At 37.9% G+C, this 26,809-nt stretch overlaps 1 protein-coding gene across 1 annotated transcript in view; it reads right to left on the bottom strand.

The window, feature by feature from the left end:
• LOC141574013 (protein sel-1 homolog 2-like) overlaps positions 1–26,809 on the bottom strand; it is a 50,585-nt gene that overhangs the window by 23,372 nt on the left and 404 nt on the right. The window contains exons 2-6 of the mRNA XM_074346914.1: positions 22,683–22,845; positions 8,848–8,901; positions 8,422–8,481; positions 8,252–8,333; positions 6,888–7,042 (exon numbers count right to left, since the gene is read on the bottom strand). Of these exons, the coding sequence (XP_074203015.1) occupies positions 6,888–7,042; positions 8,252–8,333; positions 8,422–8,481; positions 8,848–8,901; positions 22,683–22,845 (514 nt within the window). The remainder of the gene's footprint in view (positions 1–6,887; positions 7,043–8,251; positions 8,334–8,421; positions 8,482–8,847; positions 8,902–22,682; positions 22,846–26,809) is intronic.

Raw genomic sequence — 26,809 nt, 5'->3', positions numbered from 1 at the left:
CACTACTCTCTGCTCTTTGGAAAGCCTCGACTAGATTGATGTGCAAGGCTCTGCATCTAACCAAAGAGGAGAGAACGTTTAAGGAAGAAATGTAGGCAGTTCTTTTATTTATAAATTTGCTCTAGAAACACTGCCAACCTATTTGAGACCAGCACTCTTGTCACTAAAGTCGGTCCACCTTGTGGACATAAAGTAAATTCACACGCCACCTGTGTGGGACCTGTCACATCACACATCCACTCAACCATGCAACTCTTCTGTTCTTTGTTTATCCTTTCAAGAACTTGATTGAAACCTGCTATATATATGAAGAATGTTAGGTATTATAGGTGATTCAGAGATGAACAAAAAACTGCCCCTACGTTTGTTCCCTAACAACACTGCTGAGATAAAGGGGTATATGTAAATAGCAACAAGACAATAAGAGAGAGGTGGGCTAAGAGGAACACTAAAAAGAATTAGAGTTTAGAATAACAGAAATTGTACCGAGTTCTGTGACGAGTGTTTTGCAAGCTTTTCTTACCTAATCTTCACAGCAGCACTGGGAGGAAGGTGCTGTTACTATCTGAGCCTACTGAGTGAACCTCAGAGTCATGCAGCTGGTACTGGCGTCACGCCAGCAGCCTGAGTCCAATTGCCATGTACTTGGCACTCTGCCTTCACAGTTTAAAGAAGGACTTAAATGATAAAGGTCTCAAGAAAGATGCAGAGGATGCATGGTACAGAGGACATCACAGGCTGAAGAAAAACAGGAACAAAGAGAGGAGATGGGGAAGTCCAAGGTGTGTCCAGGAAATAGTGATTACTTCAGTATGGCTGAAGGAGAACATCCAAAAGCCAAGATCTGCAAAAATGTGATGGAGTCATATTAGAAACAGTCTTGAATACCAGGCTAAGGACTTTGTTTCTATTTGGTAAGAATAGAAGCCATTGGAGATTGACGAGCAAGAGGGAGCCTTGAAATAAATGCTGTCTAAAACGTCTGGAATAACGTAGGTGTTGACTGGGTAGGAGGAAGTTGTAAGCAATGTACGAGCTACCAATTACACATATATTTTTTTATTTACATATATATTGTCATTGAAGCATAGTCAGTTTACAAGTGCTCATGGAATATTCTCTAGGATAGACCACATACTCAGGCACAAAAGAAGCCTCAGCAAATTTAAGAAAATAGAAATTATTTCAAGCATCTTCTCTGAAAACAAACTTATATATTGATAAATACATCAAATGTATGATCAGATGTATGATTTACCAATCACACTTATCAGAGCACATCTATATAAAAAATAACAATATTTCTCGTGAATGTGTCTACTGAGCCAAGACCCAAATATACCCGGAGATAACTATAATTCATGCAAGGCACATATCTCCAGGCCTCGGTTTCCTCATTTGTGTTCTCCTCCTCTGTGCTCTTGGGGCATCCTGTCCTTCCGTATCATGGCATGCATCCTTGGATTTAATTGTCTGCTTAATTTTCTGTCTCCCCAGAGATGAATCTTCTGTATTTAGTACAGTGCCTACTGTATATCAGGCACTCAGAAAATATTTCTGGGGGTGAATGAATAAATTCATTCAATGAAGGGATAAATCTGTCAATCTCTAAAGCAAGGGGACTGGATTTTAATCTTTATGGTCCCTTCTAACTCTAGCACTATGATTCTATCAAACCACTTTCAAAGTGCAGTGTCAGAATTTGGGCTCAAATATTTGGCAATAGAGAGTTCTAGAAAAAAGTTACACTCTGGGAAAATAGATCTCAACTATTCAAAGAGAATACTCTATTCCCTAGAAGTAAATAAGAATCCTGGAGTTTTCCCCATCCTTCAATAATGATCCCATAAAGACCAAAGGAATTGGGTTCTAATCCCCTCTTCCACTCTCCTGGCTTATTTGGCATTTCGGTTCTCTTTTCTTTCTCTTTACGGTAACCTGCCTTTAATGCTGTTGCTTCAATTGTATAAACACTTATTAAATACTGTGTGACAGTACCATGCAAGCTATTTATGATGGATATGCATGGGTCAACCTGAGTTCTTGCTCTCAAAGAGTTAAGATCAAGTATCCACCCATCCATCCTTTCATCTATCCATCTGCTATGGTCTGCATATTTGTGATCCCCCCTAATTCGTATGTCGAAAACCTAATGTTCAAGGTGATAGGAAGTGGGGTCTTTGAGAGGTGATTGGCAGAGCTCTCATGAATGGGATTAGTGCCCTTAAAAGAGGCCCCAGAGAGCTAGCTTGCACCTTCTGCTACGTGAGGACACAATGAGAAGCCTGCAAATTGTAAGAGGACCCTCACCCAACCATGCTGGTGCCCTGATCTCAGACTTCCAGCCTCCCAAACTGTGAGAAATAGATTTACATTGTTTGTAAGACACCCAGTCTATGGTATTTTTATTACAACAGCTCAAATAGACTAAGACACCATCCATTCATGCACTCATCCTGAAAATATTTACTGAGCACCTACCACCATATTTTACTGATTCTAAGATATGTACCTCCCCTCATCTCCCATTTTAATAAGGGCATTTCTTACTACCAATGGCATCATATAATTTATATTGGCAGTGTTTTTTCTTTCTCAGTAGAACATAATGTATCTTATAATCGATGGTGTCTTAGATAGGATGAAATACAGTATGTCTCAGGCATTATGCTAAGTGAAGTTTTATTATTTGAATACACATCTTTTTTTTTAAAAAAGTAAACATGATTTTTCATTGGTTCTAAGAAAGTCCCTAGTTTAATCCGTTTGTAACACTTCCTGTAGAATGAAATACCAAGAAAATGCACTGTTTTAAAAACATTTATGAACCCTTCTTTTATCCCAGACTCACCCTTAAAAGGGATAATATTAACTCTTTTCTTTTTAATGGGTGGGAGGGTGGCCAAAGCAGTTGCCCTTACATATTTGGTATGTTCCTCTGCTAGATTTAATTTAATTATGCCTTATCCTCTTTAATAATATGCACCAAACACACAGCTTTCCTAATCCAATTCATTCTGAGCCTGTGTATATTTAGAAATGCAAATGACACTAAAATGTATGTGTACAAATTCAAGATAATGTAATCAAGAATTGCATATACAATACTCTTCAGTAATTAAGAACTTGGTGTTGGGGGAGGGGGAGATGAAAATGTTGCCTGCGGTAACAAATCCTAAGAGAAATTAAATCAATCAAACAGTAAGGTGGGGGGAAGACAAGCTAGTCATTTCCAGGTATTTTCATATTTAATTTGCTGGGCAGTACTGGGCATCATTTATATTTATAAAGAGCCTTACATTAATAATTTTCTTTGGTGGACTGAAACATTAGCATACTGGCTCAAGTGGTGGTTCTCAGGCTAAGGAGCAACGTCTAATTCTTAGGATGTTGTCATTCATTCATTTATTCATTTATTCAATACTTAAGTAAGTATTCAATATTAAATACTTACTAAGTACCTAATATGTAGCAGGTACGAATCTGAGTACAGGGTACACAGTAGTGAGCAAGATAGATAGGAATTTACATTCCATTGTGGGGAGACAGTAAACAAGTTAAGGTGGGTATAGTTCAGGGAGTGCAAGGGGCTAGAGAAAAATAGACATGGCATGATGACATGGGTGATGGAGTAGCAGAGTTGATGAAGAAAATCCTCTCTGAGGAAGTAAGGCTTGAAGGATGAGAAGCTAGCCATGAGAAGAGCTGCAGTGACAGCCTTTCAGAAATTGGGTTCGTCCTTTTATCTTATCTCTCTCCTCCTCATCCCCCATGTCATTCCAAGTTGATTTTGGTGCAGCTAAGCTGTGGTCAAGTTGCAAAAATGACCACAATACTTTGCAGTCCTGCCTGTTTAGAGGAGGAATTCTTTTTCCTATTCCTTCAATACCGGCTGCCCTCAAGACTTCTTTTGACCAAAAGAATATGGCAGAAGTGATTTGTGAGTTCTGACCCTAAGCCTCAAGAGACTTCTGCAATTGTATTCATAAAACCTTTGGCCGCCACGTGAAAAGCTTGGGCCAACTGGCTGGAAGAGGAGAGCACGTGGAGAGACTCAGCCATCCTGGCTGTCACGGACGAGGCCATCGTAAATGGGCCAGCCCTGGCCAAGAGTCTAGTTAACTACAGATGTGTGAGCAAGCCCTGCCAAGATTAGCTGAGCCTGACCCAGAGTCACTTAGCTGAACCCCGTCATCACTACTGACCTGCCAAAATCATGAATGAAATAAGTGATTGTTGTTTTAAGCCACTAGGTTTGGGAGTGGCTTATGATGGCAGCCTAAGCTAACTGATACATAAGCCAATACTTTGAATGGAGATACTTTGATACTTTGATTGGACACCCCCCTTCTTATCTCTATCATGCAAGTTCAAGTTTATCAGGATGAGGAAGGCAGGAAGGATCAGCTTGTGCTTGTCAAACTACTGGGATAGACAGCTCTGGAATTAAACCAGCCTTTTTGAGATGTCTGGACGGGAAGAATGGGGCCCAACCCACCATCAGAAAATTAGAAGCAACCTGAGAGGTTATGTCATTCCTTCTTCTTGCTTTATGAGTGAGGAAACTAGATTTTCATGGCTAGGGTTTTTTTAATTTGTTTTTTTGTTTTTGCCAGGTCAAAAGTAAGTATGGTTTAATGAAGAGAGAACAGGATTCGGATGCAGAAATCCTGAGTTCACATTCTGCTTCTTAACAGTCTCACTACCTGACTGTGAGATTGAAACAATGTACTTCATCTCTCCAGCCTCAGGTTCTCATCTGTAAAGCAGAGGTAATAAATGTGAACGAGCTCCCAGGAGAGCCTGGCCGGGCCCCTGGGTGATGCCCAGCTGCCTGGCTGTTGCCATCACAGCCCAGACTCTTCTCCTGCCAGCCTTGCTTGCACCTCATTCTCACCAGGAGGCAGTCACAGATCCCACTGCCGTTCATGTGGCTGGAGTCGACTGTGGGGCTTTATGTTCTCTGCAAAGATTAGTGAAGATTCCGTATAGGTGTGGTCTGGGTGCCTTCACACTCGATCAAAATTTATCTTTATGGAAAGTGGAAATTCTTCTCAGTTATCTCAGTTATGGATCTCATAGTTAACAGGAGAAACTCACGGCAGGCTGAAATCTGATGTTGGGCTAATATTCTGAATACAGAACTTCTCATCTAAGAAGCTACAACCTTAGTTATTATGAAGATTAAAAAAAATCTGAAGACCTTCCACTGAGCTGTCTTGGGATGCATATGCTTATTTCAATTGCTACCCATTTTATCACATTTTATAAAATTAATTTCAACATTTACCTAATGTGTATAGTACCTCATATAAAACACAAACTATAGTGCCAAAAACACGTTCATAAAATAACAATATAAAATGAAATGGAAAGTAATAACAGATCACTCTTTTACGTAACTGCTTAGCCATTGGGACTATGTTGAAATAGAGTATGTGTTCCTTTGAGACAGTGAGCACATGGCTCCTACAAAATGACAAGGGCTGCAAAATCATCTTTTAAAAAGAATCCTAGCTACTTCCCCAGATCTGTGGGTATCTAGGGCCTTGAAGCCGTAATCAGGATTGAGACAAGATCTCACCCAGGGGTTTTGGCATCCTTCTGAGGAGGATCTTGTGTAGGTCAAGTTTATCTGCCTTTTCTCCACCATAAATTTGAATTGTTAATTAATCTTCTAACCTCATGGGGATGAAGTAAGGTTAAGCAAAATGGTTGAAATGAGCTTTGCAAATTTATAAAGGCAAATAGCGATACACCTAGCTATACTGAAGCAGTCTGTCCTCCGATCTAGCCAAACGGGCCGAGGCTGGTCCTCAGGCTCCACGGCAGGGAACTCCCAGGTGGACTTCCCACAGCTGGCCTCTAGGGGATGGGTGTGTCCTTCTCACCTCACCTCAGTCCAACAGTGAGTCTGGGTGGGAAGAGGGTGGGTTCAGTGGGACCGTGGAAACTCACTTGCCTCAGTTGTTCCCTCAGAGGCCTCTGGTGCTTTGTACTTAGAGGCAGGCAATGAACTTAGATCTCCCTCAAAAGCTGGGAAGCTGATCTGACCAGGGAAGCAGCAGTGGGATTTCCCCAGCAGCTCTCCCACCCATCCTCTCCCCTTTCACGGCTCCGTCAGCCTCCCTCACCCCCGTCCTCCTCACCCTACATGACTGAATCGTGAGATTGACTTACAAAGTAATCCTGATCGAGACCTTTCCTCCCAATTAGATGTAATTGTCCAAGTGATACCTAGAAACAATGAGTTTTGAAAATTATTTTAGCAATAGTATCAATTTAAATAAAGAAAAGAAAAAAATTACGTGATGATTTTACTACAGTGTGTTGATCTAGTTTTCTGCAGTTGGCATGTCTTAAAAAAGAAGCAGGGAAACATTCCTAACTACATGCCTTACTGGGTAAATGGTTGACGCTGGGCCTATGGCTTCCTCGGGGGAAGCTGGCCTGCTGGTGTTCAGCAACACCTGGGCACATACAGTTAGCGGCCTTAACTCTTGGCTCTCAAAGGTCACACAAATGGTGTCCCATTTCCATTCCCGTTTCCAAAGACAGGATACGTCTACATCCTGGTAAGAGTTCATTCATATTAAAACCAACATTGGGTAGTAATTTTTCCTATAATTAAAATCTAAGTTTTCAAAAAAAAATTATTTTAGGAATAAATGCAAAAAAAAAATGCCATTACCATGGCAACTGGCTCTCCCATGGGCTATAAGTAATGGCAAATGACAGGGAACAAGTGACGGTAGAACAAAGAGGAGGGGGTTCTCTTCCCTTTCCCACTCAGGATGGGGCACTCTTAACCCTTCTAGGATGCAGAAAGAACCAAGCCTTTTGTAATTTGCATGTCCTAAAATTTCAAGCCGGTCTATGTACATTACCTGTATCTGAACATCTCCTCTTTCAGCCAAAAATTTATAGTATTGGTATATGTCCCAATCCAAAATCTCACTGTTAGAACTCAGATTTTCAGGTCTTTCAGTTAGTCTCACTTTTTCCACTGGAATACCTTCACTTTTTTCCAATTTGTCAGCAACTGTGAGTAGAAACAAGTTGGAGAATAGCCAGCATACATGGGTTGCAAAAGGTAACAGTCAGCTTAGAGAAAATGCTGTTAAGCCTACTCTTTTCAAATTGTGCCAAGATCTGGTCTCTTAACAGAGAAATATCCTTAAGAAATAGAAACGTGCTAATTTCATTTATTTGGTTCTGAGAAAAGTACACGACACTACTTATTCTTTGAAACCCATACAAACATACAACATATATCAGACCTTATTGAAGATATTGGCCAAACAGGCTCATGAAAGAAGACACATTTTAGAAGAAGGCAAATGACCCCTTTTTCCACTGACTTTTTCCAGGTATATCGAAACTACAGTATAAGAGTAACAACTGCTTTTTTATTACGTCTTGTGGATAGTCTGAAAATAAATATAAACATGCTTGAGGAAACCTAATAAAGTATGCACTTTGAACCATATATGTAGTTCTCTCCATATATATATAGTAATTCTAGTTTCATTAAGCATATAAAACATTTTGTTATATATAGCATCTTAAATTAAAAAGTAGTTTTTTCTTCTTTCTTTTCTCAGATCCTGACAATGCCAAAGATGTAAATTTAGATGTTATTCTGATTATAGAATTTAACCAAATGGACTTTACCTTATTCACTTATTGTAAGACTTTTATTTAAAACTCTATTATGTAGTTTATTCAGTGATGTTGTATGAGGAAATGTCATAAACAACTTAGAAAATTCTAGAAGTAAATATTAATATCATACCCTTTTTTTTGTGGACAAAGGCTAGGGTAATAGAATAATAGTTATTTGAATTGTTTTCAAGTGCTATGATAGAGATTGCCAATGTATATACCTTCATTTCTTCAGGAATTTTTAACAAGTCGTCTCATATTCTAAATGTTAGAATTAGGGAAACTGCTTAATGTTTATCAATGTTATACAAAAATTCTCACTTTAAGGAAAGAACATCACAAGATCAAGAAAACAGAACTGTTTGGAGATGTAGTAACAAAAATAAAAGATGAGGACAGTCATTTAAAACTTTTTGAAAAGTATTAAGAAATCAGAAACTCTATATTGTATTAAAACATTGTATTATAAATGAGGTTAAAGCATAGTCTTTAAATACCTTCATAAATATGTTAACTAGTATTGATTTGTTTTTTTAATTACTTGGCAAGTCTGTTTATCTTAAAATAAATTATGTGGATTACTCACTATAATCTGCCACTTTCTTGTAATGATTTAGGGCAACTTCACAATTCTGTAGAACATTGATTCCTGACAAATATCTGTACCCCTAAAACACAGGCATATGTATTCTTAATATTCTGACAATGCTGTATTTATAAACACCTATTAGGGCCAATGAATGTTTAATTACAAACCAAAATCATCTGGGACATCATGCTTCCTCCAGCACTTCCGAAGGTATAATATATCAGGGCCTAAAGTTAAAAACAAGTTATTGGTCATCTAAATTTGAAACTCAGACCCATCAGTGCTTTTTTATTCCTAGTCCAACAATGAGCCTTGAACTACTCCAAAATAAATTCCAAATTTTACTGTCTTCCTCTGTAGAGATGGCTGCTGGGGGCTTACTAAGCCCTGGAGTCTATGAAAGGGGGACTGAAACCTGATAAGGTGGAACATGAAGAAACCAATGGCATTAGAACCCCAGACTTCTCTGACTATTGAGCTGGTGCTTTTAACCACCACACTAGGGTGAGACTTTCACCTAAACAGCAGACTCTCTATTCAATGTCCTTACTTAAGAAATGAGTTTTGTTCCAGAAAAAATCAAATGACCTTACCTTAGCTTGATTGTATTCCATTCCTATTCCATAAGAAGACAAAAATCCTAATGCCTAAAGCCCAAAAGAAAAAAAAAAACCTCAATAAATCCATTTATTTCACAGCTATTCTTATCTACATTGGTAAGGGATATTTAAATGTCTGCTTTATAATAATCTGTATTGTTAATTTATTTCTTATACCATTACAAAATGCCTTATTATGCTTTTGCTAAGGCTATAATAGTTTGGGAAATGTCAAAATGGTGGGAATTTAGTATAATACATGTGAAAGTAGGCTAATGCATACTGAATTGTAGTGTAAATTATAGTACTAAAACATTATAAACCAATACTCCTCATGCACTTGCCTTTCTTGGCAATGAAAAGACTTTTTTATCCAATATTTTTAATTTGAATTTGAATATTTTTCTTCACATTTTATTTTTAAAATGTGATGAATATAAAAAGTTTGAACAAGAAGAACTATATTGGATAAAAAGTGAAAGTCTGAATACAGAGCAAAATGGTGGAATAGGAAGCCCCAGACTCCGTTCCTCCAATTTAGCAATAATATACAGTCCAAAAAGCCTTTATGAGAACTCCAGAAACCAGTTAAGAAATCAAGTTCAAAACAAAGAACAGGCCATTGAAGTAGATCAGAAAAGCCATGTTATTTAATCTGCAGTCACTCCGTTTCCAAGCCAGCACAGCTTGGTGTAATCAGGAGAAAAAGTCCAATTTGGAGCTTCTCCCCTGGGAGGGAAACAGAAGAGTGGAAGGGGTCCAATGTTCTAGCTTTTGGGGGTAGTGCCTGAGGGACTGGTTTCTGTCTTGCCTGACAGGGTGCTAATGGGGAACGAACAAACTTTGGATTCCCCAGGGGCTGCTGAGAACCAAAGAGCTCAGTAGATTGTTGCAGCACCAGAGAACTGCACTGCAGATGGCAGCCAGCACAACTTGGCACAATCAGAAGGCAGAGCCTAGCTCATGGCTTCAACTTTGGAAAGGAAAGAGAAAAATGGAACGGGAATTCTGGCTTTTGAAGAGAGGCTGCTCAAAGATCTGGCTTTTATCTCATCTGACTTGGAGCACTGACAGAGCTGGCATGCTTTAGATGCTGGAGGCCCCTAAGTACAAAAAAGAGCTTAGAAGCTTGTTGCAACACCAGAAAACCCGCAGTACCACAGACAGACATCAGAGAGAGCAAGAGATTACAAATTTCCGAAAAAGAAACCAGCAAACTACTCTAATTAGGAAATTACAAACCCAAGCCCAGAGAAGATACAACTTCAGAAAATATTTGAGAGCCCTCCAGAATCTCTAGCCATGTTTATTGTGAAGGCCTTCCTCTGTACAAATCCAGTCCACAAAGACTGGGAGAGGTGGCTGTTTCTCCAAATGCATAAATCACAGCAAACAAATAACAAAGTGATGAAGAAACAGGGAAATATGGCCCAATCAAAGAAATAAAATAAATCTTAAAAATTACCCTAAAGAAATGGAGATATATAAATTACCAAATAATTCAAAATAATCATCTTAAGCTCAAAGTGCTACAAGAGAACACATATAAACAACAAAACAAAATCAGGAAAGTGGTGCCTGAACAAAATGAGAATATCAACAAAGAGAAACTATTAAAAAAAGACCTTACAGAAATTCTGGAGCTGAAGAATACAATAACAGAATTTAAAATTTCACTAGAGGGGTTCAACAATAGACTTGACCAAGCAGAAGAAAGAATCAGTGAACTTGAATAAGGTCATTTGATATGACAGTCAGAGGAACAAAAAGAAAAAAGAATACGGAAAAATGAAGGAGGCCTAAAGGACTTAAGTGGCACCAACAAACTGAACAATATGCACATTATGAGTGTCGCAGGAAAAGTGAGAGAAAAAGGGGCAGAGAGCTTATTTTAAGAAATATTGACTGAAAACTTCCCAAACCTACGGAAGGAAATGGGTGTCCAAATTCAAGTCCAAAGAACTCTAACCAGGATGAACTCAAAGAGGCCCACATCAAGACATATTATAATTAAATTCTCAAAACTCAAAGACATAGAGAGAACGTTGAATGCAGCAAGAGAAAAGAGACTTGTCAACAAGAGAGTTTCCATAAGATTATGAACAGATCTCTCAGCAGAAATATGGTAAGCCAGAAGGGCATGGGAAGATATATTCAAAATGCTGAAAGGAAAAAGCTCTCAACCAAGAATACCATATCTGGCAAAACTGACCTTCAAAAATGAAAGAGTAATAAAGAGCTTACCAGATAAACCAAAGCTGAGGGAGTTCATCACCACTAAATCTGCCTTACAAGGACTTCTAAAGGGAATCCTTCAAGTTAATATGAAAGGATGTTATCCAGCAACACAAAAGCACACAAAAATATAAAGCTCTCTGGTAATAATAAATATGCAGACAAACAGGATCCTGTAATGCCATACTGGTGGTATAAATCATTTTTAATTCTGATATAGAATTTAAGAGATATAAGCATAAAAGATAACTATAGCTCAAAAAACTACGTTAATGGATACAAAATATAAAAAGTATGATTTGTGTCATTGACAACATAAAGTGGGAGGAGAGCAGAGTGCATGTGATTGAAGTTGAGTTGATATCAGTTTAAAATAGATTGTAATAACATGTTTTGTGTAATCTCATGGTAACTACAAGGAAAATACCTATAGAAGATGCACACAAAAAAATGAGAAGGGAATTAAAGCATGCCACTACAAGAAAATGAATGAAAGACAAAGGAAGGCATCAAGAGAGGGATAGAGTAACAAAGTAAGTATAAGACAAATAGAAAATAATAAACAAAATGGCAAAAGTGAGAGTCTTTCCCTGTCAGTAATTACTATAAATGTAGATGAATTAAACTTCCTCAATCAATAAACACAGAGTGGCTGAAAGGATAAAAAACAAGATCCAACTTTATGCTGTCTATAGAAGACTCACTTTAAATATAAAGTCACACATGGGCTGAAAGCAAAAGAATGGAAAAAGATATTCTATGCAAATAATAACTAAAAAAGAGGGATGATCACATTTATGTCAGGCAAAACAGACTTTAAGTCAAAAACTGTCACAAGTGGCAAAGGACATTATATAATGATAAAAGGGGCAATTCACCAGGAAGATATAACCATTATAAATATGTATGGATCTAGTCCATAAAGACTGGGAGAGGTGGCTGTTTCTCCAAATGCATAAATCACAGCAAACAAATAACAAAGTGATGAAGAAACAGGGAAATATGGCCCAAAGGAATAAAATAAATCTTTAAAATTACCCTAAAGAAATGGAGATATGTAAATTACCAAATAATTCAAAATAATCATCTTAAGCTCAAAGTGCTACAAGAGAACATATATAAACAACTAAACAAAATCAGGAAAGCAGAGTACCCAAATATATGAAGCAAACATTTACAGAATTGAAAGGAGAAATAGATAGTGACACAATAATAGTAAGAAATTTTAATTTCCCACTTTCAATAATGAATAGAACAACCAGACAGAAGATCAGTAAGGAAACAGAGGAGTTGAACAATACTATGGACTAATTAGAACTAGCAAACATATACCAAACACTCTCCTCAACTACAGCAGAATACAAGTTCTTCTCAAGAGCACATAGAAAATTCTCCAGGATAGATCATATGTTAGGTCACAAAACAAATACCAAGTATCTTTTCTGAGTATGTGGAATGAAACTAGAAATCAATAGCAGAAAGAAAACGAGAAAATTCACAAATATGCAGAAATTAAGCAACACACTCTTGAATAAAAAACGGGTCAAAGAAGAATCACAAGAAAAATTAGAAAATATCTTGAGACAAATGAAAACCAAAATACAACATAACAAAACTTACGCAATACAGCAAAAGCAGTACTAAGAGGAAGTCTATAGAGATAAAAACCTACTTTTATAAAAAGATCTCAAATTGACAACTCAACTCTACACTGCAAGGAACTATAAAAAGTAAAATGAACTAGACCCAAAGTTAGTAAAAAGGAAGGAAATAATAAAGACTAAAGAAAAACTAAACAGAGAGTAAAAAACAGTAGGAAAAAAATCAATAATACTAAGAGTAAGTTTTTTCAAAGATGAATAAAATTAACAGATGCTTAGACTTAGGAAAAAAAGGCCCAAAATACAAAAATCAGAGGAGACAGAGGATACAGACGTTACAATTGATGCCACAGAGATAAAAATGATTATAAGAGAGTACTATAAACAATTATACACCAAAAATTGGATAATCTGGAAGAAATGAATAGAGAAACATAGAATTTATGAAGATTGAATCATAAAGAAATAGAAAATCTAAACAGATCTGTGACTAGAAAGATTAAATCAGTAGTCAAAATCTTCTACAAAGAACAGCCCAGGACCTGATGGCTTCATAGGAAAATTTTACCAAATATTTAAAGAATACCATCAATCCTCTTCAACCTCTTCCAAAAAACTCTAGAGTAGAGAACACTTTCAAACTTTTTTTTTATGAGGCCGTCATTACCCTGATACTAAAGCCAGACAAAGACACCACAAGAATAGGAAACGACAGACCAATATCCCTGATACATACTGATAAAAAAAATCTTCAACAAAATACTAGCAAACAGAATTTAAGAGCACATTAAATGGATTGCACATCATGATCAAATGGCATTTATTCCTAGAATGCAAGGATGATTCAACATAGGAAACTGTTGAAATATATACAGTTGGGCCTCTGTATCTGACGGGTTCCACATCCACATTCAGTCACTGCAGTTCAAAACCATTTTTAAAAGTCCAGAAATTTCCTAAAAGCAAACTTAAATTTACTGTTTGCTGGCAACTATTTACATAAAATTTACTTTGTATTTGGTATTGTAAGTAATCTAGAGATGATTTAAAGTATACAGGAGGATGTGCATAGGTTATATGCAAACATTACACCTTTCTACATAAGGGACTTGAGCATCTGTGGATTTTTGGTATCTGTAGGGGGTCCTGGAATGAATCCCCCATGAATACCAACAGACTACTGTACCACACTGATAGAATAAAAGGGAAAAAATGATCATTTTAATTCATGCAGAAAAATAATTTGACAAAATTCAACATATTTTTATAATAAAAACACACAATACAATTATAACTTACATTTTAAACATACCTAACATATAGTTAATGCTGTCTTATAATGGATAAAATATGGGATTATCACCCTAACACATTTTTCAGATTTCTTAGCCTAGCTACCCTGTAAAATTAATACAAATTTTTCTCAGTGAACTTATGCAGCTTGACAAACAGTACTGCTTCACTTTATGGGGTTTTCACAACAAACATTTTGAAAATATGATGGAGAATCTTACACATCAAACTCGCCAGCACTATGTGTGGTTTGCAGAATTTGATAGTCTCCAGGCCTTGTGGTTCCTTTCTTGTCCTCTTTAGTCACTCAAAATCATTGACAAGTTGGCAGTGACATCACTTATAAGTTCTCTCAGTACACAGGGATGGAACTGAATGGGGCCAAGAGCTTTGAGCTCACTGCAGATAGATGTAAAATTGCTGAACTCTGTTTCAGGTGCTTCTGAGAAAAGTGCAATCTTCCCTTACAATTCTGAATGTCAGTGTCTTTGTTCCAGTTACTATGGCTGTGTAACAAATTACCCAGAAACTTGGTGGCTTAAAATGACCATTTATTATGCTTAAGGATTCAGTGCGTCAAGAATTTGGCCAAAGCAGAGTGGGGATGGCTTTTCTCTGATCCATGATATTGGGGCCTTAGTTGGAAGACTCAAAGGCTGGTGCTGCCATGTGCTGAATTCTTGTTCATTCACATGTCTGGCAGCTAATGCTGGCTGTTGGTTGAGACCTTAGCAGAGGCTAATGACCAGAACACCAAAGTGTGACCTCTCCTATTACGAGCTTCCTCAAAACATGCTAGCTTGGTTCCAAGAGTGACCATCCTGAGAGAAAGAAAACCAGGCAGAGCTGTATCGTTTTTATGACTTATCCTGCAAAATGGTGTAGCATTACTTCTAGCAAACTCTATTGTTTGAAGTAGTCACAAGCCCCCTGCATATAAGGAGAGGGAAAATAGACTCCACTTTTTGATGATGTTGACTAGGGATATGAAATAGCATGTCGACTAGAAATATTGCCACGGCTATTTTGGGAGGGGGGGAAATGCCATATTGCTCAACAAAAGCCACAAGGGTGTGGAGACAGCTCGCTTCTCTTAGTTATTAATACCAAGGTCTAATACCCATTTCATCTATTTTTTCTTTTTATTATAGAATATTTAAAACATGTAAATGTAAATAGAGTAATATAAAAAACACATATGATCTATCACCCAATTTCATTATCCATTATTAATTTGGCCAGTCTTGCTGCACTTATACCCAAACCCATTTTCCCTAACCATACAGTTTATTTTGAAGTAAATATTTCATCAATGAATACATATATGACAATATATATTTCATCTATAAATAGTTAAGTATGTGCCTCTAAAAGAAAACACCTTTTAAAAGCAAAACGATAGTACCATTATTTACCTAAAGCCATTAATAGTAATTTGTTAATATCATTAATCCATATTTCTATCTGCCCAACTGCCTTATAAATTTCTTTATTTTTCTTTTCATTTTTTTTAAAGTTTCTTTGAATTGGGATCCAAATATGGCCAATACATTTGCAATTGGGTGGCAAGTATCAAATCTTTTTTAATCTGTAAGTTTCTTACCCACCTCTTTTCTCCTTGTAATTTGTTGTTGTTGTTCTTGAAAAAACCAGTCATTCCTCCTGTAGAGTCACACTTAGTCTGCATTTTGCTGATCACAGTACTATATTTTTTATAAACTGGTATATTTAGAGGCTTGATCAACCTTAGGCAGAATTTGTTTGGCAAGAATAAATATCTTATAGAAAGACTTATGTATTTCCATCAGGAGGTACATAATTTCTTGTCTCTACTTTGTGACTTTAGCAGCCACTGATGACCATTGCCCAGGGTTGATTTATTAGGGTTGACAAAAAGATATCATTCTAATTCTATCATTTCTTCCTCATTTATTAGCTGGAATAATTTTTTAAAGAAAAACTTTCCTTTGTCTCCTATATTCTTAGGTATAGTTTGTGAAGAATGGTCAAGATAAATGTTTGAGCCTTTCCCTTTATCAGTTTTTAAAACGAGGAGATTGGTTCTCTAACATCCTCCAAGGTGATTAAGGAGTGTTGTTTCCAAGTATCATCATGAACTAATGGATATAGGTACATTTGAGGTATTTCAGACTATTGTGGTCATTATTCACCTTGGCACTCAATTGTTCCATCTTTAGTCAGTGGTGCTTATTTGAGTTGTCTTGGTCTTTTGGTTACGGCCGTCGTATTTTCTGACAGCTTCCTTGCTATCAGGTAGGATAAGACGTTTCCACATCATCTTGCACATTTCTTGCCCCACACCTGGACATGGACATTTTCCAAAGATGCTGGTTCCCTTTTAGTGGGAGAGAACTTCCGGTTTTTACTGTAAATGTAATTCCTTTTATGGGGGGGGGGTTAATACCTAAATTTAACTTTTTATGTATTTGTTATCAAACTAAGAGATGCATATGTATTAAAATTAAAATTCTAATACTTCTGAGGGCTTAAAATATAAACATCAGTACCCTGCTCCTTTCTAGGCTACTCCCTGTTCTCTCCATAGATACCCACTTTTAATTATTTTAGCTGTTTTCTTCTGATAATTGCCACCATTACAACTCCTGATAAGCTGCTACTACTTGGTATTAATTCACATACTTCACACGTTAGCTACAGATTTGCTATATGACAGTCGGCGATTTGTCATCTATATCACTTTCTTGTTTTTTCCTCCTCACTCCTCTTCTCAACAGAGTCTTAACACTATTTTTTGGCAGACAATAGTTGTAATAGTCTGTTTTGGTGTTCTAGTATATTCCATGTTCTACTCATTTGTAGCTTTATCATTATCATTCCTGTCACTATTTTTAGAAGTTCATTCCATACTGTTATGCGTTATCATTGGTAATATGCCTTTCTTTCCATGCTTCATATTAAAAAGCAATTTGGTATTAACATTCAATCTAATAGTTAATGGAATATTTGAAGAGCACAGGGTCATAGGCAGTGTCCCGCAGTGGACTGCCAGACTTGCTTTCACAATGTCATCAATTGACTAATCTATTGTCTTTACCGACCATCATCAAAGCCCACATTTCTACTTTTTTCATCTAGCTCATAAGAACATCATGCAAGACTTTGTTAAAGGTCTCCCTAAAATTAAGATACAACAAGGTCTGAAAATTCAATCAAAAACAGAAAATAAATAGTTTCTTATACTTTTAATTATAGTTTCAAGGACAAAGAACTATGTTACTTTTTAAATTTAGGAATCAACTGCAAAGCTCAGTTCTTAAAAGCATAATTGCTCTAATGTGCTTTACAAGTATATTTTATGTAATCTACTTAATCCATAAACTGTAAAAAAAAAATCTTCTGATTCTGACAATTCCTCTTTAGTCTCAAAGGTTCCCTTTTTTGGAAAGTTGATTATAAAGGCTGTTATTACAAATGAAGGCATCTGGAATCCTGGTACTCCTCTAACCCTTGCAGTTATATTCAAAACAGCTAAATCGGCTCCTTGTGAGGATGTCTGTAGCCAATGTTCTTGGCTAAATAATTTCTTTTTCTTGTAACTCTTAGCAGTTTTTGATTCTGCTCAATTTAGAATTTTGTTTATGTAGAAACTTTGTTAGTAAACAAATAAATAGACCTTTATAGAAGAAAATGAAGATACCGTTCTACTCAGGTGAGCTTGTATTTTAAGATGCTTTTGCCAAAAGCGTATCATTTTGTGAGTAGCCTACCACACTTTTTGGCCTGATCCTTTTGGAGAAAATTGTGAGGTCATAAAGTTGTGAAGCGGATTGTGTGGGAGTTAATTTTCATCCTGTGATTGGAGAGGAGAGCTTTCTCTGTATAAAGCTCATTCTAGAAAATAAGGACTGAAACCATGATTTTCCCAGCTTCAAATAATCAGCTTAAAGAGCATGCTTTCTCTCTCTTTAGCAGAAAAATAACAATGAATGATTTGAATTAATTCTCTGGAGGTTTCAACTTTTTTTTTTTTCACTGCTTAAAGCATGGCAGGCAGTAAAGGAAGACAAAAGATGTTATGAGCAGTCATGTAGTAAATATGCTGATTATAGTCAGGGCTGTCTTATTTACAGTTGCACATTGTCATCTAACAACTTTACAGTAATCAGTTTTTGGTCTTTGGTCTTTTCTGAGATAAGGCTGAGGTGAAATGAGATGGATTGTAGAATGATTAAATCATTAAAATTTGTTTTGTCTCTTTTCTTTTCTTTTTTTTTTTTTAAACTGAAGTATAGTCAGTTACAATGTGTCAATTTCTGGTGTACAGAATAATGTCCCTGAGAATGATTAAATCTTAATCCAGAAAAGAGTAATGTTGAGATATAAGGGAAGCCACATCTTAGTGGTGACATCAATGACACTTTCTCTCATTTTTAAAGGTCAAGCCCTGCAAATTAGATTTGTTTATAAGACTGTGAACTCAACCATTGTTATAGTAGCTGGGATTTGAATGATAAGAGTTAAATGTAGAGGATTTTTATTATATTTCAAAGTAAATTACTCAGGTTCCATAATAACAATTTAAAAAGTAAATATTCCTCCTTTTACTTTTTATAAGAAATTATTAAAAGAGAAAGAAGATTAAGCATTTATTATAATCATGTATGAGGCTTGAAAGCATCTGTAGTCATTACTTTTAGTTTAAATTGAACAGCAAACAAAGTGTGAGTCAACTCTACTGAACGACTCAGATCCTTTTTGTACCCTTAATACAGAAAGATCATTAACATCAAAAAGAAATGCACTACACAGATAATCTTAGAATTAGCAAAGTGATTATTCGGTTGCTACTTAAAATCATTTTTTTCCACTAGTAGCACAGTACTAATTATTCCCATGATTAAATTAATTTTAAGGTGATAAAATGTGAATGATCCATTTCTTGGTTCTTAAAGCAAATGAGGTTTAAGCCCTACCTTCTTGTTTGGCAAATTAACAGACAAATTTTCTATGGAAACAGTTTATCAATATCAAGAAAAAAAGTGAGTCTTTCTAATTCTGAATTTCTCCTTCCTAAATAAGAATCAGAGAAAGAAAAAATACCTAACCTATTTACCTCCGGCTGGTATAGTACAATATCTTATAGGAGTTCCTCTAAAGTTGTTTTTGTTTGTTATTTCTTCAATTGCCACCATTTTCATGAAGACTACTCCATTTGTTAATGGATTCTCTGAAAATCAAGTCAAAGCACTCTGTTCATAATCTTTTTTGCTTTTGTTGCCCTTATCAGGATTTCCTTCAGTTTATTTGGATTTTTGTGAGATGAACCAGTCATGGTTCATGAGAAGAAGAAATTATGCCTCTTTCCCCCCATCCAGCTTCCCCTTTACACACAGCCTGAAACTGCATGTCTTCCCCCATCCCCTCAATGCCACTTTATAATCTGAGTTCATATCTTTTCTGTTTTTCCTTGTTAATCAGGTCTCTGCTAGCTCTCTTAACACTCCAGGCCTCTCCCATGTATTACATTTCAGTACTTCTGGTTGTTCTTAAGAGATAGGTGTCTTCATTCTCTTCATTCTCTTTCTCTCTATCTTGACCTCTGTCTCTCTTTCATTGTCATTCTCAGGATACTTTCCAGCTTCTTTAGCACATTTCTGTTGCTATGCTGTCCTCACAGTTCCGAGCAATATTTCCTACCAGTGCAGTAGGATTTCTGTGTCAGGTTTGCACAAACAGCCTAAGAGGAAAGGTGGCCACCTGGCCAGTCCCATTAAAGTTGGGATCTATATGGCATGTGGCCAGCCTGGTCCCAACAACCAGTCATTGAACTAAGCATTGTTTGTAGTTCATTTGTATCTTTAACTGTTCTTTGTACAAGGAGATAAATCAACTGCAAGAAGGCTTGCTATCAGAAACAGATTTCCTATAGTAACGAAGGAATGATAGTCAAAATTCAGAATGGAATCCACTGTCCTGTAGGCTCCCTGCCCTTCCAGGTGTTAACACTTTGGCATCTGGGGGAGTTGAAGGGAGGAAGGGGAGTCTGAGTGAGGAATAAGGGAGGTCAGGTGGTCAGGGAGAGCGTAAGAGGAGCATGGGCCAGAGACTTTTTTCCAACCAGTATTGCAGCATTTCAATAAACAGTGTGGCTGAATTTTGCGTATTAGATCTATGTCAGCCACCTTTCAGGTGATAAGTTTGTCCTCACCCAGATTTTGACTTCTTGTCCTCCTGAGACCAAACATACATGTACTAGACAGACAGGCGGTCTGTGGCCATGCAATAGAACCATTCTAACTAAGAGTGTGTGGCGTGAAACCCTGATCTCAGCTCTAAGTTTTCAGTTTCATGTACCAACTATGTTAATTTGGAATTTCTTTTCTGGGAGTAGTATTTTGACTTTGTATCGAGTACTTTATTTAAATACAGAACAAATCTTTCCTGTTGCCTATATCTGATATTCCAGACTGGGTGCAAATATCTCTTCTTCCTTGTAGCGTTCCCTAACTCTCCCAGGCAAAACCAGTCAGACTCTTTTCTGTGCCTAAAGCACTTGATGCATACCTTAACTCTAGTCCACCTAACTTGTGCTGCAATTATTTGTTTATATTTCAGATTGGCCCATAAGGACTTTGACCTATTAATCTTTTTCTCCCCATCAACAAGATTATGTGCGGCACATAGTAAGTGTCTAAGAAACAACATTTGACTTAATTAATTAATATGCCCACTGAAAATAAAGTACGTGTTCACAAGTTTGGAAAGGAATTAGGTAATATTATTTTTAGTGGTGGACATGATGGTAACATTTGGTCTGTCTTGGAACTTTTTGTATTTTTGATTAAGCAAATATTGGGTGTATTCACAGGGAAAGATGTCTATAATATATTTTCAACCAAATAAAGAGCAAATTAAGAAACAGCAATTAAATTATGTCTCATTATTATAAAAAAAATTCCAACATCATTATGGAAAAAATTCTAGAAGAATAATAGTGAGTGTAATAATAATATTTGTATCTTTTCTTTATGATAAATGATTACAAAGTTCCAGGTGTGGAATTGAGTGCCCTCATACATTATTTTAATCCTTACGACTCTGTTAATTCATTCACCATTAATTCAGCATTCAACTTAGGTTTTTTTGTCCCAAGCATTGCAGACATAACAGCAGTGAACCAAACAGACACCGCACCCGGTGTTTTATCAGTATCCTCACTCTACAGATGAAAATTAGAGAGGTTGCCCCACCCATAAAAGGTCCTCTGGTTCAACTTCTGGATGAAATAAACATACAGACACACAAGACTCCCACAGGGGACATCTGCCACCATCTACTCAGGTGGAGGTAGTACAGGAACCACAGTTGCCAGCAGGGCAGTGTCAGGCCTTCCTGTCTGTGGGAGTCCTTGCAGCAGGTTACCCAGTCCTCCAGCGGCCATCATCTGGGCCCTTCTGACATATGTCACCCTGAAATAAAAGCCTCATGCCCCATGTAACAACTGCATGGGACTCCATGGGCAGAGTGTCTGGGGTCCCCATAAGAATCACTACCACCGTCAGGTCTTTATTGATCGTTACACTTTCTCTCAGTCCAAAGGTAGTTTACCAATCAGGTCATTTCAATCGTAAGCAACACCACCCAGAAACAGAGTTAACACTTTTATCATATTACCAGGGAGACAAAAGTAGAGAGAGAACCAAAGGTCAAGTTTTCATTGAGGTCTTCTCACAGAAGAGGAGGAAAGGGTTTTGTTAGGTGGCTATCCGGTAAGAGTGGATTTGAACTTAAATCTGTCTTACTCTGAAGTCTAGCTTCTGCCCTTTACTGGATGGTAACAAAAATGATTTCTGGAGGAAAGATTTTAGACAACTTTCACTTTCTTCCTCATACTTTCCGAATGCACAAGTTTTTATTGTAATCAGCATAAATTTCTTTTGTAATCAGAAAGGAATGTTTTCATTAAAAAGACCAGCAACCTGCAAATCTACTTTTGCTTTAGCATTAAGTGAAAGTAGCCGGAAAAAAAAAAAAAAAAAAAGAAAAGAAAAAAAGAAAGTAGCCAGAAACAAAAATGATATATGAATTTGCTTTGTGATTACGATGATGTAGAGAGGAGCACAGAGGAAGAAGCCAAGCAAAAATACAAAGCGGTCCTAATAGTAGCCGAGTCAGGATGGTTGGCTTGTGAAAGGCTTTTTTTTTTTTCCTGTTTCCCAGATTTTCTGTGAAATGCTTATGTTTTCTTGGGATAAAATGAAATACATTTATTAAAATAGAAAAGTGAATATGTATAGCTGATAAAAATATTTGAAGTATAAAAACCAGGCAAACATCATCCTAAGGTAATGGATTTAGTTCTGTATTTCTTTGTAGAGGTGAATATATTTTATTTAAAATTTAACCACGTTAGAGGTTTGGAGTTCTCACATTATTTCAAAACTCGCACCAATGGTGCGAGTCCTCCAAAAATGGACGTGGCAGATGGGAAGGTGGAGTAGAGAGCAGCTCAGCTCCACTCCTGGAAGTCGTCAGGGGCTGGAGGAATTTGCCCTGGGCCCCGTCTCTGCCCTGCCCTGACAGGAACACCGCGTTCAGGGCCCTGCAGTAACTCCCCCAGCCTGGGCTCACGCGGTGGAGGCCCAGCTCCTTCCACTTGTTGTCTATACTTATTTCAGGAGGTAGCTATTTAAGGTTTACACTTCTTTCAAAACTCACATTTTGGGCTTTATATGATCCTTCTTTGGCCAAGGACTCGTACAACTGGATCGCTGCTGTAATATTCTGCGTGCCAAAATTTCCAAATAGCAAAGCATCAGCCATTTTCTCCATAGCTTTCAAGTTTCCCATGTCGGCTGCTTTGGCAAAGAGTAGGTAGGCTCTGTTTCAAAGAATATGACATTAGAAGTTTGGTTATCAAAAGTGCAAATTTCTGCTCCCCCCTTCATATTACTTCTCTCTAACAACAGGACCAGTTGTCATTGCTACTAACCATACAGTTTAGCTAAAGTCCATTACATCTCTAGACCAGTAGATTTTTTTCAGGCTTTGATCAGTCTGAGAGTATTTAAATGATATCTGAAAACTAATGAAGCTACTGAAAAAGATAAGTATTTAGGATACATCATGCTTCAAGCTTATAGACCAAGTGAAGTGAAAAATTTGGGCACTTGCCCTAAAATAGTGAACTCTCCCATGGCGACTCCCATTAGTTATGAGAGCTTGTTTTATAAAGTGAACTCTGAAATACATAACAACATAATCAAAATCAATTAAAAAATATTAAAACTGGAATGTCATATCTAGGAAGTTACCATCATGAGAACAACTGTCTTTTTCACATTTCAAAGTAACTTTCTAAAATAGAACATATTCTTCAGCACAGCAAAGCCAGACTGTGTGGAAAAACAATAACCAAACAAAACCTTAATGGTTTTTAGGGCTGTAGAGTCTGGCTGACAGGGTTCAAATCCTGGTTCCACCACTAATTAGTTGGAGAGCTTTAGGCAAATTACTTAACTTCTCTGTGCCTCTCTCATCTATGGAATGAGGATAATAACAGCACAGGGTTGTTGGGAAGATTCAGTGAGATAATCCATGTGAAATGCTTGGCATACTGCGTGATACAGAGTAAGTACTCAATAAATTTGCCTATTATCATTATCATTATTATGACGACTGTTGCATAGATTCTAAAGTTTTGTAACATTGTAATTGTTCTCCTATAATTAGTGGGTAAATTATGTGAAAGTTTAGTGATTACAAATACAGATACCATAGGATTGCCTCACAGTGCATTTTATGAGACCTGGCCAAAAGTCACCTGGACCTAATCTGTATAACAAGTAATGATGCAGAACCTTGCAAGGTCAAAACTTGTGTTGGAGACAGACAGTGCTTTGGGGATTTATTTTTACTTTTACAACTTCCCTTTTGGTAGTGGTAAGACCAGAAAGCATTAACCTCTGCCTGTGACCTTGGCTCAAACACAGGAACAAACACACAAAGCTACCATAGCTACCAATTCAGAGGGATCAGGAGACTCAGCTTTATATACCCCTATCCATGCTGATGCTACAATAAGATGCTCTTGGTCAAAGGCTGGAGCAGAATAGAATAAGCAAAAAGAGCTAGGACACAGTGACATCCAGGTACAAAATAGGGTCCTGGAGGGCAAAACAGAGAGTAGATTCCAGTGGAACAAAAGGAAGCCAGGAAGTCGAGCAAGAAACTAGTCATGGTCAAAGCAAGCTGAGGTTCTGGGGACCAGAAGGCAAATAATGAGACAGAAGTTCTCAAAGGTCAATGAATGTAAATGTCTGGCATCCAAGGACAGACAAGACACCAGGATGCAGGCTCTTGGGAGCTCTTCTGTCACATGGCATACTGCTGCAGCCACATAGCCTGCTGGGACCAGAAAGATACCAACATGGTGCAGGGCAGAGAAGCCTGATACGGGCTAAGGGGACCAGCAGTACATGCAGTCGCTAGCCCTGGGGCAGTGAAAGTTTGCAAAACCAATGCCTCTAGGTGTCTTTGATTCCAAGCGAGGGGTGGGTATCCAGGTGCCCTGTCAGGAAAGTCCAAGGTGGTATTCTGGAATACCAGAAGCAGAACCCAGGGCCTGAGAAAGATGTCAGTAAATTAGGTGCATTTACATCTGGACTGCAATCCCCAAGGAGGAAAAAGTAGGAGAAACTGGGCAGTAGGGGCAGATTCCTCAAAAAGAATTTCAGTTAGGTACCTAGATTATCTCTGAAGGACCTGGCACTGGATGCTCAGGTGTGTGCTGGGGAAGGAGGAGGCTAAATGCATCTCTAGGACACATCAGGAACTTGGTGTAGGGCAGCAGCTTATCCCAAACCTTCTTTGCTGATGGGGAATAATTCTTAATGTCAGTTAAGCCTAGATGCCATCAGAGGCTTCTTGACTCCTTCAGACAAGTTTGTGCCTCCCTGACATCTGCTTGCTCAACACCTGTACTTCTAACAGCACTGACTTGTTCAACAGCTTCCCCCTTATAGTACAAAGAGGCTGAATAAATGGATTAGACCAAGATGTGGGTGTGGATGAGCCAAAAGGAACCTTAGAGATGGCTATAGTCCATGTCACTGGCTCAACTGGAGAACAGACCATCATGAAAACTAAAGGAATTTCACACATCTTGCCCACAAACTCTTGGGGTCTTTTGATATGAGCAGATTTGGTTTCAGTTCTCCATTGCTACCAACTCAGAAGGGCCAAGAGACTCAGCTTTATGTACCCACTCATGTCTATGCTGCTGCAAAAATAAGCTATTCTTCTGGCTCTTGGGCAAGGGGAAGGCATGACAGGCTGGGGAAGAAAGCCTGAGACTGAATGACACCAGGTAGGCATGTAGGTGCCTGCACTGCTGGATGGTCCTGCAGGGGCTGGGTTTTCTCCCCACTCTTTAGGCCAAAAAGGAAGGCACCCGTCAAGGTTAAGTGGATAGTTACCTGGAACCTTCTAAGAGTGATTTTGTCCCATCAGGCTGAATCTAGGGTTTCCTTGGACTTGATGGGGGCACAGCCAGTGGGCCCCTCATCTTCAGTTCACCTGCCATAGGAAGAGCTAGTCTGAAATCTCAGGGACCATCCCCTTCCCAGAACTCCACTGTTCTCTCATCTAGCCCGTTAGGTTGACAATTCCCTATTCTTACCCACCTGCTTAGTGGCACCCAAGTGGACAGACATTTTTGTCAGGCTGGATTGTAATTTTGGGGTCACATTTAACTCCATCCTCATCATGACAGCCCCCACGGACGCTTAGCATGAGGCCCAGGTTTTGCTGGGCTTGGTTTCCTTTGCTGGAACAAAGAGCTTCTAATTTAACTTTCCCTACAAGGAGAACAAAATCCTTTATTTTTTCGTCTCACTTTGGAAAAATCACATAGTCTTTCTGACCTTTCATTTCTGCCTCTATAATTTGAGGATAATAATTTATGTCTCACAATACCACTATGAGCAATGAATAATGTTTCACAGATAAGTGCCCACAATAACTAGCACAAAGAAGGAGCTGCAAAAATGGAAATTGTGATGTGTTATAATCAGGTTCATAGCTGAGTCCCTCTTTCCCCTGCCTGCATCCTCTACACTCTCAGGCTCTTCTTGAAGGCTCTGGGTTTTAAGAAAAAATTCATGGATTCTGCTGTTGCCCTGCCTGGGGCTGGCTACCAGAGCTCTGGGTTGCTTCCCACGGGGCAGATATGCCTAATCTGTGTGAAAACAAAAAAAGTTCTCCTTGTCAGGGATTCAGAGTCCGTTCCTTCTATTATGATTCAAGACATTCTTGCCTTCTTTCCTCCCGCTCCTCCCACTTACCAATTAGAGGAATAGAAATGAAATAATAAACACTTATCTCCTTGTTACTATGTGTCAGACATGGTTCTAAGAGCTTGATTGTATCTTCTGTGCACAAAGTGGTTATGTAACTTGCTCAGGATCACACAGCCAGGAAATAGTAGAACCAGGATTTGATGCCAAGGTTTTACCTAGAGACTTGGAGGGGTGACCTCAAGATGTACCCCTCTTCTTGGGGGAGAAATTATTTATGCCTCCGATTTAGACAAAGTAGACAAGTGAAAAGAGAAACAATGGACATGGAGACCACGTGAGAGAGACCATGTGGCCACGGCTCGGCCACTTCTCGGCTATGTAATAGTGATTATTCACTTTAACACTCTTGAGTCTCTGTTCCCAACTTTCAAAGGGAGAAAAATGAAGCTCTTGTTAGCTCATAAGTCCATTCAGGGGATGAAACTGAATCACATACATGAAAACACTTTGAAAACCATAAAGTGATGTACAAATGCTGTTAGGCAG

This window comes from Camelus bactrianus, chromosome 19, assembly GCF_048773025.1.
Source record: "Camelus bactrianus isolate YW-2024 breed Bactrian camel chromosome 19, ASM4877302v1, whole genome shotgun sequence".
Taxonomy (NCBI): Eukaryota; Metazoa; Chordata; class Mammalia; order Artiodactyla; family Camelidae; genus Camelus; species Camelus bactrianus.
The sequence above is the reverse complement of the archived record's forward strand: the minus strand, read 5'-3'. Positions and strand labels throughout refer to the sequence as shown.